General features: G+C 43.4%; 1 protein-coding gene across 2 annotated transcripts in view; it reads right to left on the minus strand.

Annotated features, from left to right (window-relative positions):
• The window catches only part of RHBDF1 (rhomboid 5 homolog 1), a 187,423-nt gene that overhangs the window by 38,875 nt on the left and 132,204 nt on the right, over positions 1 to 16,344 (minus strand). For both annotated transcript variants that reach the window (XM_089691722.1, XM_089691731.1), the window contains 4 exons: positions 15,974 to 16,085; positions 13,218 to 13,292; positions 10,238 to 10,399; positions 3,133 to 3,236 (listed from right to left, as the gene is read on the minus strand). In XM_089691722.1, coding sequence (XP_089547848.1) covers positions 3,133 to 3,236; positions 10,238 to 10,399; positions 13,218 to 13,292; positions 15,974 to 16,085 — 453 coding nt within the window. The remainder of the gene's footprint in view (positions 1 to 3,132; positions 3,237 to 10,237; positions 10,400 to 13,217; positions 13,293 to 15,973; positions 16,086 to 16,344) is intronic.

The following is a 16,344-nucleotide window of genomic DNA, read 5'->3' on the forward strand; positions in this document are numbered from 1 at the left end:
CGTTTGGGAAGCGGTTTTACCGCGTTAAAAACGCTCCGCAAACGCCAGACCAACGCTTGTCAAACGCTATAGGGGCGTTTGGCAAGAGTTGGAAAAACAGTCAAGTGTGAACGAGCCCTTAGTCTCATGACCTAGTGCTTCCTTCTAGGCCATGGCTAAAGTAGGGATCAGCCTTCCTTCAGGGGTTTCATTTTTTACTCCCCACATAAAAGGCAATCTATTGGCTGGTAAATATCCCAGACACTGAATACCAGCTCTATTCAGCAATATATCATAAGATACTTTTATCTGCCAATTTTCTCCTTTTTTACAATGGAAATGCTTTTCAGTTTAAAAATTGATTGCTAAAAGCATTTTTTATTATTTTTATGATTCCCTAAAGTAAGCAGTTAAATGGTTTCGTAGGAGATACAAGGGAATGAAAAATAACTCAAAATCAAAAGGCCCTATGACACTCAGAAGCATGCATGCTTCTAAATAGCTTCAGCTGGCTTATTAGATTCCAGGGAACAAAAAGTATCTTTTAGCCTATGAGTCCAGTATGATGACAGTCCCATAGTTTATGGTGGGTAGGAAAAGGCAACTTATGGGGGAGGGGCAGAAGTTGATGGAAGATGGGTAGGAGGGTCAGGAACAGATGGTGGAAGAGGGTAGAAGTTATCTGGGGGAGGGACAAGGGCTGATAATGAGAGGGGACAGAGAGTGCATCAGTATATTATCTTGAGGATGCAAGACAGCAAGGATAAGGGGAATAAATACAGAGAGAGAAGGTGAATGTAAAGTGCACAGAGTTAACCCTTTGATTGCCCCTAAATGTTAACCCCTTCCAATCCAGTGTCATTAGTACAGTGACAGCATATATTATTAGCACTGATCACTGTATCAGTGTCCACTGGAGATGTCAGTGTCATTTAGTCAGTTCCCACCCAGTATCAGTTAGTGTCAGATTGCCCACCATACTACAACAGTCCCACTATAAGTCACTGATCCGCCACCATTACTAGTATGAAAAATAAAAATAAATAAATATTCCAGTATATACCATCATTTGTAGACGCTATAACTTTCATGCAAACTAATGGATTTACACTTATTGGGATTATTTTTACCAAACATATGTAGCAGAATATATTTTGGCCTAAGTTTATGAAGACATTTCAATTTTTTTATTTTTTATTGGATATGTTTATAGCACAAAGTAAAAAAAACATTATTTTTTCAATATTTTCCTGCTTTTTGTGTTTATATAATAAACAATAACAATACCACCAAAAGAAATATCTACTTGTGTGAAAAACAATCATATACATTTAATTTGGGTACAACGTTGCAATTACCAGTTAAAGTAACAATAGCACAAAAAGGCCTGGTCATGAAGGGGGTAAAACCCTCCAGAGTTTAAGTGGTAAAAGAGAGAGGGAGATAAGAGATGTGCAGGACATGGGCCAAAGACCAAAGGAGGTTTGGTGGGCATGTTTTATAAGGAGCAGATGGGAGAGGGCCAGGATATCAGAGGAGAGAAGCTGGACATATGAAATGAACCTCAGAGCAACGGCAGCCTTTGTGAAGAGAGTATATGATATCCGTATCAGTAGTACAGGAGCATGGAGGAGCAGTATGGAAAGTGGGGGCAAATGTGTAGCATTCTGGACAGAATCTTGGATGGAAGGCAGCAGTAGAGGACCTTAGACAACAAGGGGAATGGAGTCAGCAGGAGCAGATAATGGCAGAAGGAGAAGGTGAGAGCCCAGAGAAGATGCACAAATATGAACTGCGGTTCCTTGTTCTTGCTGGCATGAACAAAAGAAGGTGTAAATTCTGTACACAGCAAAACACTCTAAAGTAAATGGTGGGACTTAGCGGAAAGGGGCAGGACTTGATACTGACAGGACTTCAGCATTTAAATGAAATTGCAGCCAACATTTTGAATCAGTTAGGAAACCTAGCAGTCAAGTAAAACTATGGCAACCAGGTAAATAAAAAGACAGTACAGCAGATTTGATATGAATAAAGAGTAGTAAGATCCATGTGCCTGCAGCAGCCTCGAGTACTGAAGGTAAGAAGACCTGGCACTTTCATATATTAGGTGAGTAATGATGATGGAGAAGGAAGGTGCAGGGGTATTAAAGATGTGACTACAAGTACCTGAGAATTTTGGGCAGTAGGATGCAGAAATGAAACAAAACCCTAAGGGGAAGGAGCTGAGAAGTTACAGAAAAGGAGAACAGTAACAAAGAGATGGAAAGGGTGTCCCTCTTTAGGGTATTTACTTGTCTGTTTTTCTACAAAAGCAAACTCTGTTATTACTTTGTTTCTACTTTGTAGATTGCTTCTACCATTTGAATATATTATCAGTTTTAAAAACCCAGCCTAGATTAAATTTTACACACCAGTGTCAATGGCATTTTTAGCGATCCAGCTCAGGGTTATGCTGCAACACAAATTTGATCATAGCCGGACAGAACCTTTTGTATGCTGTATATAATCTATTCTGGCTAAAATTGGCATTGAATACTGAGGAGGCAACATGGGTAATCTTTAACTATGTGGATACCAAAGATCAGATTGCTGCCTCATTTCTAGAAAGAAAGAAAGAATTTAGCAGAATCTCACTCTCAGACTGAAAGATTAGCCCTTTCCAGACTTTTTACCTGAAGGCCTCTTATTTTTGAATACATCTTGGCAGAAGTCCTGTGAATGCCTGAACCTATTAGTGCATGTACCTTATGGCCAAAGGCAGAAGTGTACTGCTACAACATCCTTCATTTGGACCTAAGTGCCAGCCTACTACCTAATGCAGAATGACATACCTAATGACATCTGCCTGTACTTCACCATCAATTTAAAGTTCATTTGTAATTACCTTTGGCTGTTCATTAAAAAAAATATTACAGGCATGCCAAGCTCTTCTAAGCATACAGGTTAATGTGCCAAAAGACCTATTAAGCCTAAAGGTACATGGCACAGGAAAGGACAAAGCTAATTTGAATTTATATAAATGGGGATCATTTTTCACTTGTGTCTAGGACAACCTAAGCTATAAATATAAACACAAGCACATATAGTTGCTCAATAGAACATAAGCATTCATTAAAGCCTAAAACATGAGATATTCCACATACATGCTCATACCTGGGATCCTGGCGACACACTGAGCCATAATTTCTTTCACTTTTGTTTGCCAAAAGTGGGGTGCTAGAATGACCTGGCCATTTGACCCATACAGCCAGGGTAGACTAGAAGAGAACATAAATAAAATAATAAATTAATAATAAAATAATGATTACACGTGTGGATGCTGTAATATATTCCATAAGATTTCACAGGGTAAAGTTAGATAAGCAATTCTAAAATCAGTAAAATAATAGGAAAAGCGTATAATTTGAGAAATGTCTCATGGCAGTTTTTATTCTCTTAGTAAATAGGCCAGGTACTCAAACTGGGGAATCAGTCTCTTTTTTGAGCTAGTTGCTAGTCATTGCATAGTAGTGTTATGAGTTAGAATGGTGTTTTTCAACCTCTTTTCAGTCAAGGCACCATTTAGGATTGTGCACAATACTGGGGCACACCAGTCTAAGAGATCATTCGCACAAGGAGGTATGTCTGAGCATGAGTGCTTTTTTGCTTTGTCACGTGTATTGTGTTTCATAGGCTGCTCCATGCTCGTGAAACACGCAAAAAAAAGTGCTGACATGATTTTAGCGGGCACAAACATACATGTAATTGGTGAGTGCATGGGAGTGCCATTAAGAATTAAGGATTGGCAGCATCCATTTTACCATACACTGCACATACCTTTCACTAAACGAGAGTCGGATAATGAGACTCTACATCCATGTTTGAGTGCATTGCCCCACCATGGTTGCCAGCATACAGGAAATTCTGCTTAGCAGAAGTTAGACTAAATGGCATTCTGCACCTTTACTTTTTCTGCCTGAGGAGTTCTACATTGATTACATTCTGTTTCATTGGTGGGTGCTGTGCCATACACTATAAATGATGTACATGATGTACATGATGAGGGTAAGCCCCCACCACCACCGAGAGGATCAGCCTCCCCCACCAGCTGCCTCCCTGCAAGCCACTAGGGACCCCAGGCTACTATCCCACCAGGGACCGCAAGCCCACCATCCCACCTGGGACCGCCACTATCCCTCCGGGGATCGCAAGCCCACCATCCCACCAGGGACTCAAACAGGGGCACCCACTACCCACCAAGGACTCCTAACCACCAAGGACCCTAGGCTACTATCCCACCTGGGATCACAAGCCCACCATCTCACCTGGGACCGCCACTATCCCTCCGGGGATTGCAAGCCCAACATCTCACCAGGGACTCAAACAGGGGCACCCACTACCCACCAGGGACTGCAAACCATGAAGGACCCTAGGCTACTATCCCACCTGGGATCGCAAGCCCACCACCAAACCAGGGACCACCAGCCTACCACCCCGCCCTTCGGCGCGCTGTCCCTCGGGTGAAACTCCGACGACTCAACACCTCCCATCGCCGGGCCCTCAACACCTCCTGACGCCGGGCCCTCATCACCTCCCGAAGCTGTGCACTCAACGCCTCCGGACGCCGAGCCTCAAGCACCCCTGACGCCGGACCTACAACACCTCCAATCACCGCGTCCCACGGCTCGTCCAGCCGCCGCACCACTGTGCCCACCGACGCCATGCCACAACACCCACAGACGCCAGCCTACAGCACCCACAGACTGCAACCAGCCAGCTGCGGCCCCAGCCGCCCACCACTCCCTCTCCCCTCCTACGTTTGGACACTGATGAATTCCGACATGGCATAATGGACTCTCCCCATCCTCACGTCTGCCTGAATGAAACCTCCCTCCTCTCCGAACCGATCAGCATTCTGCCCACCCTAGCATGCCACCTGCACTCCTCCTCCTCGTTCTCCTCTCCTCCATCCCCAACCTTGCCTCCCCTACTCCCGCAAAACAGCTCTACATCGCACTCTCACTTCTTCCCTCCCCCCTCTACAGCTCTCACCACCTCCTCCTAATACTCCACTCCCCCGCCGACCCACATGCCACCACCAACAGATCCACGCGCTCCTGCACCTCCCGTTCCCATGCCACCTTCCTCACCCTCCTCCTTCTCCTAACCGCCGGTGACATCTCCCCGAACCCTGGCCCTCCATCTCCCCACTCCCCCTCCCGGCACCCCCCTACTCACGCCAACCACCGCAACCCCCTCAATCTCATATCTGTCCCCCTCCTCCCCACATCCACCCCTCCACTCTCGGTTGCACTCCTGAACGCACGTTCGGTTTGCAACAAGCTCACCGCCATCCACGACCTCTTTGTCTCCCACTCCCTCAACCTCCTAGCGGTCACCGAAACCTGGATCCAAGACACTGACTCCACCTCCCCTGCTGCCCTCTCCTATGGAGGCCTCGTCTGGACCCATTCACCCAGACCGAGTGGACGCAGAGGCGGAGGGGTCCGTATGCTCCTACCACTGCTGAGCACCTTCCAGGTCCTCCCTAACCCCCCCTCCCTATCCTTCTCCTCCTTCGAGGCCCACTGCATCCGGCTCTTCTCTCCCACCCCCCTAAGGATTGCGGTAATCTATCGGCCTCCTGGTTCTGTATGCCCCTTCCTAGATGACTAGGATGACCGACCATCATCCTAGGCGACACCCTGGACCTCGTCTTCTCCCACCTCTGCACACCCCACGACTTCACTAACACCCCCTTCCCCCTCTCTGACCACCACCTCCTCACATTCTCCATCTCCCCCTCCCTCAACTCCCCCCCCCCCCCGAAGCGTCTAACCATCACCCACAACCTCCACAATCTGAACACGACCCATCTCCACCCAGCAGCTGACGGTCTGTATGACAGTATCCTCCCTCTGTCATGCCCTGACCTGGCCACTACTGCATACAACGACTCACTGTCAGCTGCCCTTGACTCCCTGGCACCCCTAACCACACGTAGCACTAGACCCTGACCACTTCAACCCTGGCAAAACGACCACACGAAATGCCTCAAACGACGCAGTCGCGCGCTGGAGCGCTTATGGTAGAAAACCAGATCCCCTCGCGCGTTCTCCCTCTATAAAGCCGCCTACCTTGCCTACACCACCTCCCTCCATGCCGCCAAGCAAGCCTATTTCATAACCCTTATCAACACCCTCTCCACCTGTCCTTGTCGGCTCTTCTCCACTTTCAAATCCCTGCTCTCTTCCCCCCCACCCCCACTCACTCACTCACTCACCGCCCACGAGATTGCCAATCACTTCCAAAACAAGATTGACGCAATCCGCAAGGACATTGTCAACTCACAATCCACCTCTCCACCCAGCCTCCCGCCCTCCTTTAACCCCTCAATCGTCCCCTCCCCCGACCTCATAGTCGCACTACCCCCAACTATACCTAATGCCCCGCACATCATCACCTCACCAACACTCCGCTTCTTCAGCCAAACTACCCCCGAGCAGGTCTCTAAGGTCTTCACTGTAGCCTGCCTCACCACCTGCCCCCTGGACCCTATCCCCTCACAGCTCCTCCAGTCACCCCCCCCCCTCCATCATTCGCACCCTCACCCACATCTTCAATCTCTCCCTCTCCAATGGCACCTTCCCCTCCCCTCTAAAGCACGCACACATCACCCCCATACTCAAAAAACCCTCCCTTGACCCCACTAACCTTAACAACCTTAGACCCATCTCCTTGTTGCCCTTCACATCCAAGCTCCTTGAGCGCCTGGCCTACAATCGCCTAAGCGCCCACCTCACTGATAACAACCTCCTTGACCCCCTACAGTCTGGCTTCCGTCCCCTGCACTCCACCGAAACCGCCCTACTTAAAATCACCAACGACCTGCTAGCCGCCAAAGCCAATGGCCACTATTCTATCCTCCTGCTCCTTGACCTCTCCGTGGCCTTCGACACTGTTGACCACCCTCTCCTCCTTGCCAAACTGCACTCCCTTGGCATCAAGGACGCTGCTCTCTCCTGGTTCTCCTCCTACCTTTCCCAACACTCCTTCAGCGTCACCTACAACACTGCCACCTCCCCCTCCCTCCCCCTCTCTTTTGGGGTCCCCCAAGGCTCTGTCCTCGGGCCCCTCCTCTTCTCCATCTATACCTCCTCCCTTGCCAAACTTTTTCACTCCCACGGCTTCAACTACCACCTCTATGCCGACGACACCCAAATTTACCTCTCCACCCCCAACCCCACCCCCTCATTCTCTGCCTGCATCGCCCACCTCCTAAACGACATATCAGACTGGATGTCGCTCCACTTCCTCAAACTTAGCCTATCCAAAACCGAGCTCCTGGTCTTCCCCCCACCCCACCCCCATTTTCTCCATCACTACTAACAACGCCACCATCTCTCCCACCCCACACGCCAAAGTCCTGGGTGTCACCCTGGACTCCCATCTCTCCTTTGTACCCCACATCCAACTGCTATCTAGATCTTGCAGGCTCCACCTCCGCAACATCTCCAAGATACGCACATTCCTCACCCCAGACACCACCAAACAACTCGTACACTCCCTCATCAACTCACGCCTGGACTATTGCAATTTCCTTCTCACTGGCCTACCCAAACGAGAGCTATCCCCACTCCAGTCGATCCTAAACTCAGCGGCTAGACTCATCCACCTCACCAACCGCTCCACATCTGCCTCCCCCCTCTGCCAATCCCTTCATTGGCTCCCGATTGCCCAACGCATAAAATTCAAACTGCTAACTCTGACCTACAAAGCCATTCACAATGCCGCCCCAATCTACATAACTGACCTGATACCCAAATACTACCCTACCCGTGCCCTCCACTCCTCACAGGACCTCCTACTCTCTAGCTCCCTGGTCTCCTCCTCCCACGCTCGATTGCAGGACTTCTCCAGGACTTCCCCCATCCTCTGGAACTCCCTACCCCAATCCATCAGACTGTCGCCTACCCTCCTCACCTTCAGGAACACCCTGAAAACCCTCCTCTTCAGGGAAGCCTACCCCAACATCACCTAACACCCGACCTCACCTAACAACTAACCTCCTCCACTCCTCCCGCCACTCCATCCCCCACAGCCATCTCCTCCTGTGCCACCTTCCCCTCCCTCATAGATTGTAAGCTCGAAAGAGCAGGGCCCTCGAACCCCTCGTGTATTGTATTGTTACTGTCTTGTCTCACGTTCTGTCCCCCCTGCTACTGTACAGCGCTGAGCATACCCATTGGCGCTATATAAATAATATATAATAATAATAATGTACACAAAGATCAGCTCTGTGGTTAACATTCATCAGGGCACTACATCTAGGCAATTCAAAGTGGACCTTGTGCCTAAAATGCAAGATCCTCTCCTCAGCTGAACCACTGGAAAATAGTATAAAAACACACCCAAAAAAGAAAAATAGAGAGTATACTCACCTTTCCCCCAGCTTCCACCTGCATGCCTAGGCAAGGGTGGAGTCATCCTCCTTCCAGCGAGAACTGGGGAAGGTGGAGTACTCCAAATTTTGCTGAGAACATGTTCTTAGCACTGTACCCCCAGCAATCTCGTGTAATGGTTGTGTGTACTAGGCACATGAATAGCTGTGTGTGTGGCAGCCATGTTGTTCAGAGTTCACCCATAACAGTTTGAAGCACAAGGAGGCCTAATGGCAGCAGTGGCCTCCTTTTACATCCTCCCAGGAAGCCATCTGGCACAATACACAATTGTTAAGTGATGCCAGGACTTATCAATCCATTTATTGGACACACAGACCTCTCCATTACCAACCCACAATTTCAGTCTGGAAACCCTAAACTGTCACCCTTGCAAGCTTGAGCAATCTATAGAACTAACAGACACTGGGTTGGAAGTCTGTGGAATACACATTTCTTTTGACTGATCAGCCAAGACTCAAAAACTTCAGCATGTTTTGTTTCCTAACTTATTAAATAATGAAAGCACAGCCATAACATAGACATATTACCTCCCTCAGTTAATTTGTAGTGTTTTGAACCCAAACACCCCTATGCTAGGAGGTACCAGAGTGGATTAGGCCTCCACACCCCTCCAATGAGAAACAGATGTCCAATACCTGTCATCTCTATATCCATTTTGAAGCTAATTTCATTGCTTATTGACTGATCTCTGCTAAAACCAAGAGATTTGCAAGTATTCTTCAATTTCAACTACTTTTTATTTCTCTGTTGCTTTATTGTCTCTTTATTTTCTTATAGCACCCTTTTTTCTGTAAATATTTTATTTGCACCATTTTGAACTTTTCATTATTAAACCCTATTTTAAAAAGTGTTAAAACTGTCCCTAAGGCTTTTAATGCAAACTAAAGAATCCCTCTTTCTTGAAAAGTTCTACTGTATATGATAAATCTCTGAATATACCTGTCTGTGGAGACAGTGTGTGTAGAGACGTTTACTTTTTATATTTGTTCTTGCTAAGATTGTGAGTTTCCTCCTCAGTCAAAAGGTGCTGGTGGTAGCCTAAATAGTTCATTTCTTAATTAACTTAACCCACTCACAATCCCTCTCAGGCTGCTGGCATCTAGACTGTAGTCCCGCGAGCTGGAAAATCTTTGTGCAGGGTGAAGCTGAGAGTGGCATTGTTAGTTGGTGAGAAGGGCACCACGTTCTTCACACCTCTTGCAAGATGTGGAGTCCTTAACATTCTCTGGGATCTTGACTGAGAATGAGGATTCCACTCATACACCTCTTTTTTTCGCTACAACAGTTTTTGTTCAGTTATATTCCAACGTTTCCGGGGGTTGGAGTCCTTACTTTTAAGCTGATTTTTTTCCATTATGTACTGGTATTCGCCCCCCATCATAGTAATCTCTCTCCTGCTTGAGCTCAGTGCTATTAATAGATGCTCAAAAAACATTGTACAACAAAGGAACAGTCGTAAATGAAAATAAAAGGCTTTGCTAATTGGCATTTGAAGCAGAAGACAGGTTAGACTTAATGAAAGTCTTACATTTTGGTGCTGAACTCACAATTGCAAACTGACTGGAAGACAAAACAAGTGAATAACAGCACAGACCTATTGCTGACAGATAAGACTTTACTGTTATAAAAACATAGGAATGGAAAATTGGATTCTCACTAATTTTACTGACCCATTTTCTTTAAAACATCTGTTTCACAAATCACTGAAAGTGTATCATATTTTGCTAGGTTTGTAAGTTGGTACGCATGACCAATTCCTAAATAGAAAGTATGGCCATAAATGCACAAGGTGGCCAAACAGTGCATTACTGTCTTACCGAGCACTCCTCTTCAGAGGTCTGAATACAGCCGGATTTGTCATTTCTAACACAGCAAGCAGAGTGTTTTTCCTTCTCTCTCTTCATTTGAATTAAACTGTACACTTGCGGATCTTGTCTCATGCATGGAGAAAACTTAGCTCCAAGATGTATTAAGTCTTCCTGGAAGAATTCAAAATACAGATATTAGTGTAAGTTTATTAAATGTTATGCTAACTTTTAGGAATATGTTTCTAAGCATCACCCCCAACCCCTGAGCTCCTTCCCATGACAGTGGGCGGGGGTTCCTCATAGTTGTAGCTGCTGTCACATCTAAAATCGGCAGGGGTGAGTGGGGCTCTTCCCATACAATGGCATCATTCATTCACAGAGATCTGAGAATGAATAAACGACAAGTCCTGTCTGCCACTGCAGTGGATGGACTTGTAGTTTCAATTGATTAGGAGTGTAGTAATCATTTGCAATACTCATGGTCCATTGATTCTCCTTCCAGCTTTCTAACTGAAAGCCCGTACTGAGGTACAGGCAGAAAGCTGGAGGGAAAGTGTGCAGGAGCCTAATACTGACACACAATCCACTAATCACAGGTGCAATGCTTTTCAGGCTCCAGTAAAAAAAAATAATAAATGCACATTTTTTTTCTTCAAAAACATATGCCTTTGTTATTTGTTTAAAGGTGAACTTTAAAGCAAGATAAGCCTTTAAAGTCTTAATTTATTTAAAATAAATACATAAATAAATAAAAAATAAACAAGGGACATTGTGATCTGTCCCTTGTGCTGCTGTCTCCTGATTTAGGTCAAATCTTCCTCCTCTGATGCCCAACCCCCTACACTGCTGCAATTTTCTGGTGAAGTGTGGGTTAACAGAACTAAGAGGTTCTCATCAAGAGTACCCGACTATTCCCCCCCCTTTCATAGAAGTTGTACTACAGTATCCATGATCGAAACAGGATCTGTAAGCAAACAATAGCTTCATTCATAAATCAGGTTTCATATCATATCAAGTTTCATATCATGATTCATAGATTATGTCTCATTCACAGAAGCTGTAATACGGTTTCTATGAATACGTTGTGCTTATTTTTTATTTAACTAAATTTAGGATTTAATGTTATACAGATTTGTGTGAACTCTGATGTACAAGTACCTTGATAATAAAAAAGATATATGGAAATAAATTCAGGCTGACCTGTCATCAGACCTATTTTTCATGTTAAAGCGGAACTTTACTCATAACAGTTTGATAACAATTAATGTTAACAAAAGAATATACATTCCCCATTAATAATGCTACCAAAATTGGTGTGTGCTGTAAATTGCCTCCAGCATTGCTTCTATTTTGTCTTGCTGGAGGTCGCCATTGTGTTGAAGCCCAGAGCAGTCACTTCCTTACTGGAAACTCTCCCCTCTCCTTAATCTCAAGAAGTATATGTCTCTTTGTTAAATTAAAATATGCACATTCCAGCCTTGATTGTATGTTTTTGGCTCAGATAGAGAGGAAGGCTGACAGAAGCTTTACACTGCTAAAGTATAGGCACTTATTTTTAATGTTTTACATAGCTATACCTCCAAGAGGAGCCAGCATGAAATGATCTAGCTGAACTTAATTTTCTGATTTACGTTCCGCTTTACATAATGTGTCAGTGTACCACTTCCATGAACGTATAACCTTTCACATAGATTACAGAAATTCCCCCTGAAAATGCCTTCATCTGTTTTTATCTCCAAAATGAGTGCAGCTTTTTTTAAGGCATCAAGTGCAAGCATATGTTACATGGACTGAGATATCAGGTCAAAGATGACACAATGATGTAAATCCTGGTTCCTGTGAAGTTCTTGGCTGGTTTTACAAATGTTTGACAAACATCGGCCCCTGCTGCAGCCTCTCACTTTGTCACTTACTACAAAGTTACAATGTTAAAGCACAGAAACAAGGGCAGAAGAGGCTTAGGAAATTATTTCTCCTGCCTACAACAGACTGGGGACATCAATCATCTCAGCCTAGGAAAGGTCTTAACTGGAACCCAGGGATAGTATTTATTGATAAAGGGTAGATCTTTCCTAAAAAATGATTCTAATGCTATATATTGTGACATGTCGGGAATTTATTCATACATACTTTAGCTACAACAACAAAAAAAACCTCAGTACAAGGAACATAACTTACAGTTATTATATGTCCTTTGTCCTGATTCTTCAGCTATCAGTAGAAATCTTTATCTTTTCTATCTCCCTCCACTCCCCAATCTTCCAGTATTGTGGACCAGTGTGGTGGGGGTTAAAACAGCTACAAGGCTTACAGGAGCTCTCATCAAGATAGCTCAACTATGCCCGCCCTTGTCTGCCTGATTCGCCACTCCGCCCTTGTCTGCCTGATCTGCCATGAAAAGATGACGATTTCTACTGAAAGCAGAAGAATTAGGACAAGGAATATGTGATACTAACTACTGTAAGTTATGTCCCTTTTGCTGATATTTATGTTTTTAGTTTTATATACATTTAGACCTTAATGAAAACCCCCACTATGCATAAGTGCTAAAATTCACTGTGCATATTCACTGTAGATATACATAAAATGCTTTTACATTTACCATATTCACAAGTTTGGAAATTCATCAACAGTACGTTTACCTTAAACTATATGACTGAAGAATGACATTTACAGCCATCACTCATGTCAACCAAGAGCTGGTGTCATGAGGAGACATGAAGATGCAATGTCCCTCTAAACTCAATTAGATGCCTTTCCAGGAGAGAACAAGTCGAGTTTGCTGAAGCAGCTTCTAGCCACTTTGATTTTTCCAGGGGTTGTCCTGCATGACAACCCCCTTATTCCACACTGCTCTGATTTTGTCTCATTTCTTATGAAGTATGTTAAGTAGTTTTTGTATATGTTTTCTTCAGTATAGTTAAGATTAATAAAGACTTTTTTTTGGTAAATGTATATACTGTATATTGGAAATAATAAAAACACTTACAGAATTTGGTCCAATCCAAAAGTTTTCTTGCTGTATGTATCTTACGTTTTCATAAACTCCCTTGTTTCGCAAAACCTAGGAAGAATATATTTAATTTAAAAAAAAAACAGCAAAAAACAATATATTCTTATAGTATTATTTTGTTACAAATATTATCTTATACTATTATTTTGTTACAAATATTATCTAAAAAGGTTCTTACATTTCTAATGGCAGAGCTCTTTAGATATCCAAGTATATGTCAATAATTTCTGTTTCTGATGCAGGAAGGGTTGCCAATATGCAAATTTGTTGGTTCTCTAAACAAGCCATTCTCAACCAGGGTTATATGTAACCTCCAGAGGTTGCTAGGGGTTCCTTGAGCTGTGGGAAAAGTACCTTCCATCTGATGGTGTCGGCATAGTTCTGGGTCCAATTCCATTTGGCAGAGCCAGCAGCATGAATCCAGTGATCTTTTTAGCTGTTTGCAAGGGTGACATTTTGGCCACCACTTTATGGAGGCAGTTTTTCCACTGGCTACCAATGTAGGGGGCAGTCTTGCCACTGACCCTAAAGAGTTAGATTTAACAGAGGTTCCCTGAGATCTGAAAATTATTTCAATGGTTCCTCTGGGGTAAGAAGGTTGAGAAAGGATCCTCTAAACCATACACTCCAAAGATTTAGCATTGTTACCCCCCCCCCCAAACCCCCTTTCTTATTTAAATTAAACCTGTCACAGATTTCGATAATTCAAAGCTGAGTATATGAGATAAAAATGCATAAGCAGAGTTTATTTTCCGGTTACTGAACTGATATGCAATATGTTGACTTTTCCTGTTAAGTTCACCATACATGTTATTTTAAGACCACACCAGAACTATCTGGTATGAGGATTAACCTAAACTATCCAATCAATCTGCAACAATCAGGCAAGCCTTGCACTACATAGTTGTTAGTAGATTCAAAGACAATTGTATAGTTGGATTGTAAGGCCTCAGTCACACAGAATGCTATTTCCTCACCTGAGTGCCTTTGCTCCTAGCACGATAAAAAGCAGCTTAAATAAGCACCTAAAGCTGAATTTTGCACAAATGTATAGGTAGAAATCCTAATTATCCTGGGTATGGAGCATCACTCCCCCTGCCCTCCTACAAATTGGTGCTCATTACCTAAGTGACCAATTGGCAGTCCCTAGCACTGTTACGTGGAGGGTGCAGTACACCTAGAAAAATTCAAGTATTTTTCATAAATTCTTTGCTGCAGCAGGTATTAAATTCCTTTAGGAACACATTGGGAGTCGGCTGAAGCTTTGCTGTGTCTATGCCCAACTCAACCAATGGAGGTTCATTACTGAGGCATGAAATAAGGAACAGAAAAATGGCTAAAGTGAACAAAACAATTATACCACCCCTTCCTTTTGTAAAATATACAAAATGTTTTTGTTATACATTTACATAATGTATTAACATTTTCTGCAACACAGGTTTTAAGTAAAAAAGTGCCTAAGAAAGAATGTCAAAATTGTATTTTCATAAGGATGAGTGCCCTGCAGACACATTCCAAAACTACAGGCATTATGAAGTCTTTGCACCTCTAACAGCCTCTACTTCCATTTACACACAATTTTGGAGTATGTCTGTGGGAATTTGTGCCCATTTAGCCAACAGATACACTTTGAGGTCTGATATTGTACTTGAAGACCTAGCTCTCAATCAGCATACTAATTCATCCCAAAGGCCTTGAATAGGGTAGAGGTCAGGGCTCTGGGAAGGCCACTTGTGTAGCTCCACACCAAACTCCTGAAACCATGTCTTTATTGAGCTGGATTTATGCATGGGGCACAGTCATGATGCCTCAGAAAACAGCCTTCCTCAAACTGAAAGTGGACAACACTCTAAAATGTCTATGTATGTTGTAGCATTAACAGTACCCTTCACTGAAAATACCAGAACCATCATTTGGAGGGGTGCCCACATATTTTTGCCCATGTAGTGTATCTCCATAGGGTAAACACAAAAGCTTAGCCAAATATTAATGATAACAATAATTATAGGATTACAAAACCAATAATAAAACATACATTTACCTCTACCAGGAACACAGCCTGTAATGCACACTAGTCAGTGCTTACTATATGTGTTTTCCTGTAGTAAATGGGGCAGATTCCCTACAGAACGAAGTATGTGAGTGAGTGTTGTGTGCATCAATTAGGCATCAAGTAACTTGTTACTGCTCTGGAACCTTAAAGTATAACTATAGACAAAACTTATTTTTGTTTTGTATAGAGTGGAGAGGGATTAGAACACCTGTCAGCTTTTATTGCTGTGTCCCTGTTACAGAGATTTACTCTCTCTATTTGTCCTGTTTACCATTATCATTGAAATTGAAAGTAAAAGAAAATCACAAATTTTGTATTGTACCCAGAAAAGTAATAGAGGGGAAATTTTCCAATGGGGACACTGATTCTTGTGACCTGGGGTTCCCCAAGAAATCCCCTTAATTTGCACTGATGTCCTTTCCCTTCCTGTTTGGCTATAAGACAGAAAATGAAAATAAATCTCCCCAATGGGACATAGATGGCAAAAATAGACCTTAAAGGAGTTACAGTATAACCCTCCCTTACTCTATCCAAAATGAAAAAAAAGTTTTGCCTATAGTTCTACTTTAGCTGTTTCCAAGAGGAAGGTCTGGTTCTACAGTGCAGAGATGCTATATAATGCTAATGTAATATTCATTTATTTCAATGCCAACAAGTGTTTTTTTTTTAAGTTACGTACAGATTCTACAGTTTCGTGTTGAGAAAATCCAACAGGTGCAATACCATAGATGGATACAGTCAGGATTGTAATGAGTAGATGTACAACTGTGATCCAGTAAGTGAAGAACGGCCTGAAAAGAACACAATATTTATCACATCATCTATAGATAAAAAGAAAAGTGCAATATCCTATTCCTCCTAAGGCATAAATATATAGCTTATTTTCTACAGTAATAATTCTTAATTATGAACAGGGTTTTACAGATCTATTACTGAACTGATATTGTTTTCACTTTATAACAAAGCATACAGTAAATATGTTGACTAAATAAAATTAAAATTAAATTTAACACTACCAAGGCCAAGTTATAAACAAAAGGTACAAGTTGT

The sequence above is a fragment of the Staurois parvus genome, unplaced genomic scaffold, assembly GCF_062004578.1.
Source record: "Staurois parvus isolate SC_StPar_1 unplaced genomic scaffold, SC_StPar_1.0 ptg000022l, whole genome shotgun sequence".
Lineage (NCBI taxonomy): Eukaryota > Metazoa > Chordata > Amphibia > Anura > Ranidae > Staurois > Staurois parvus.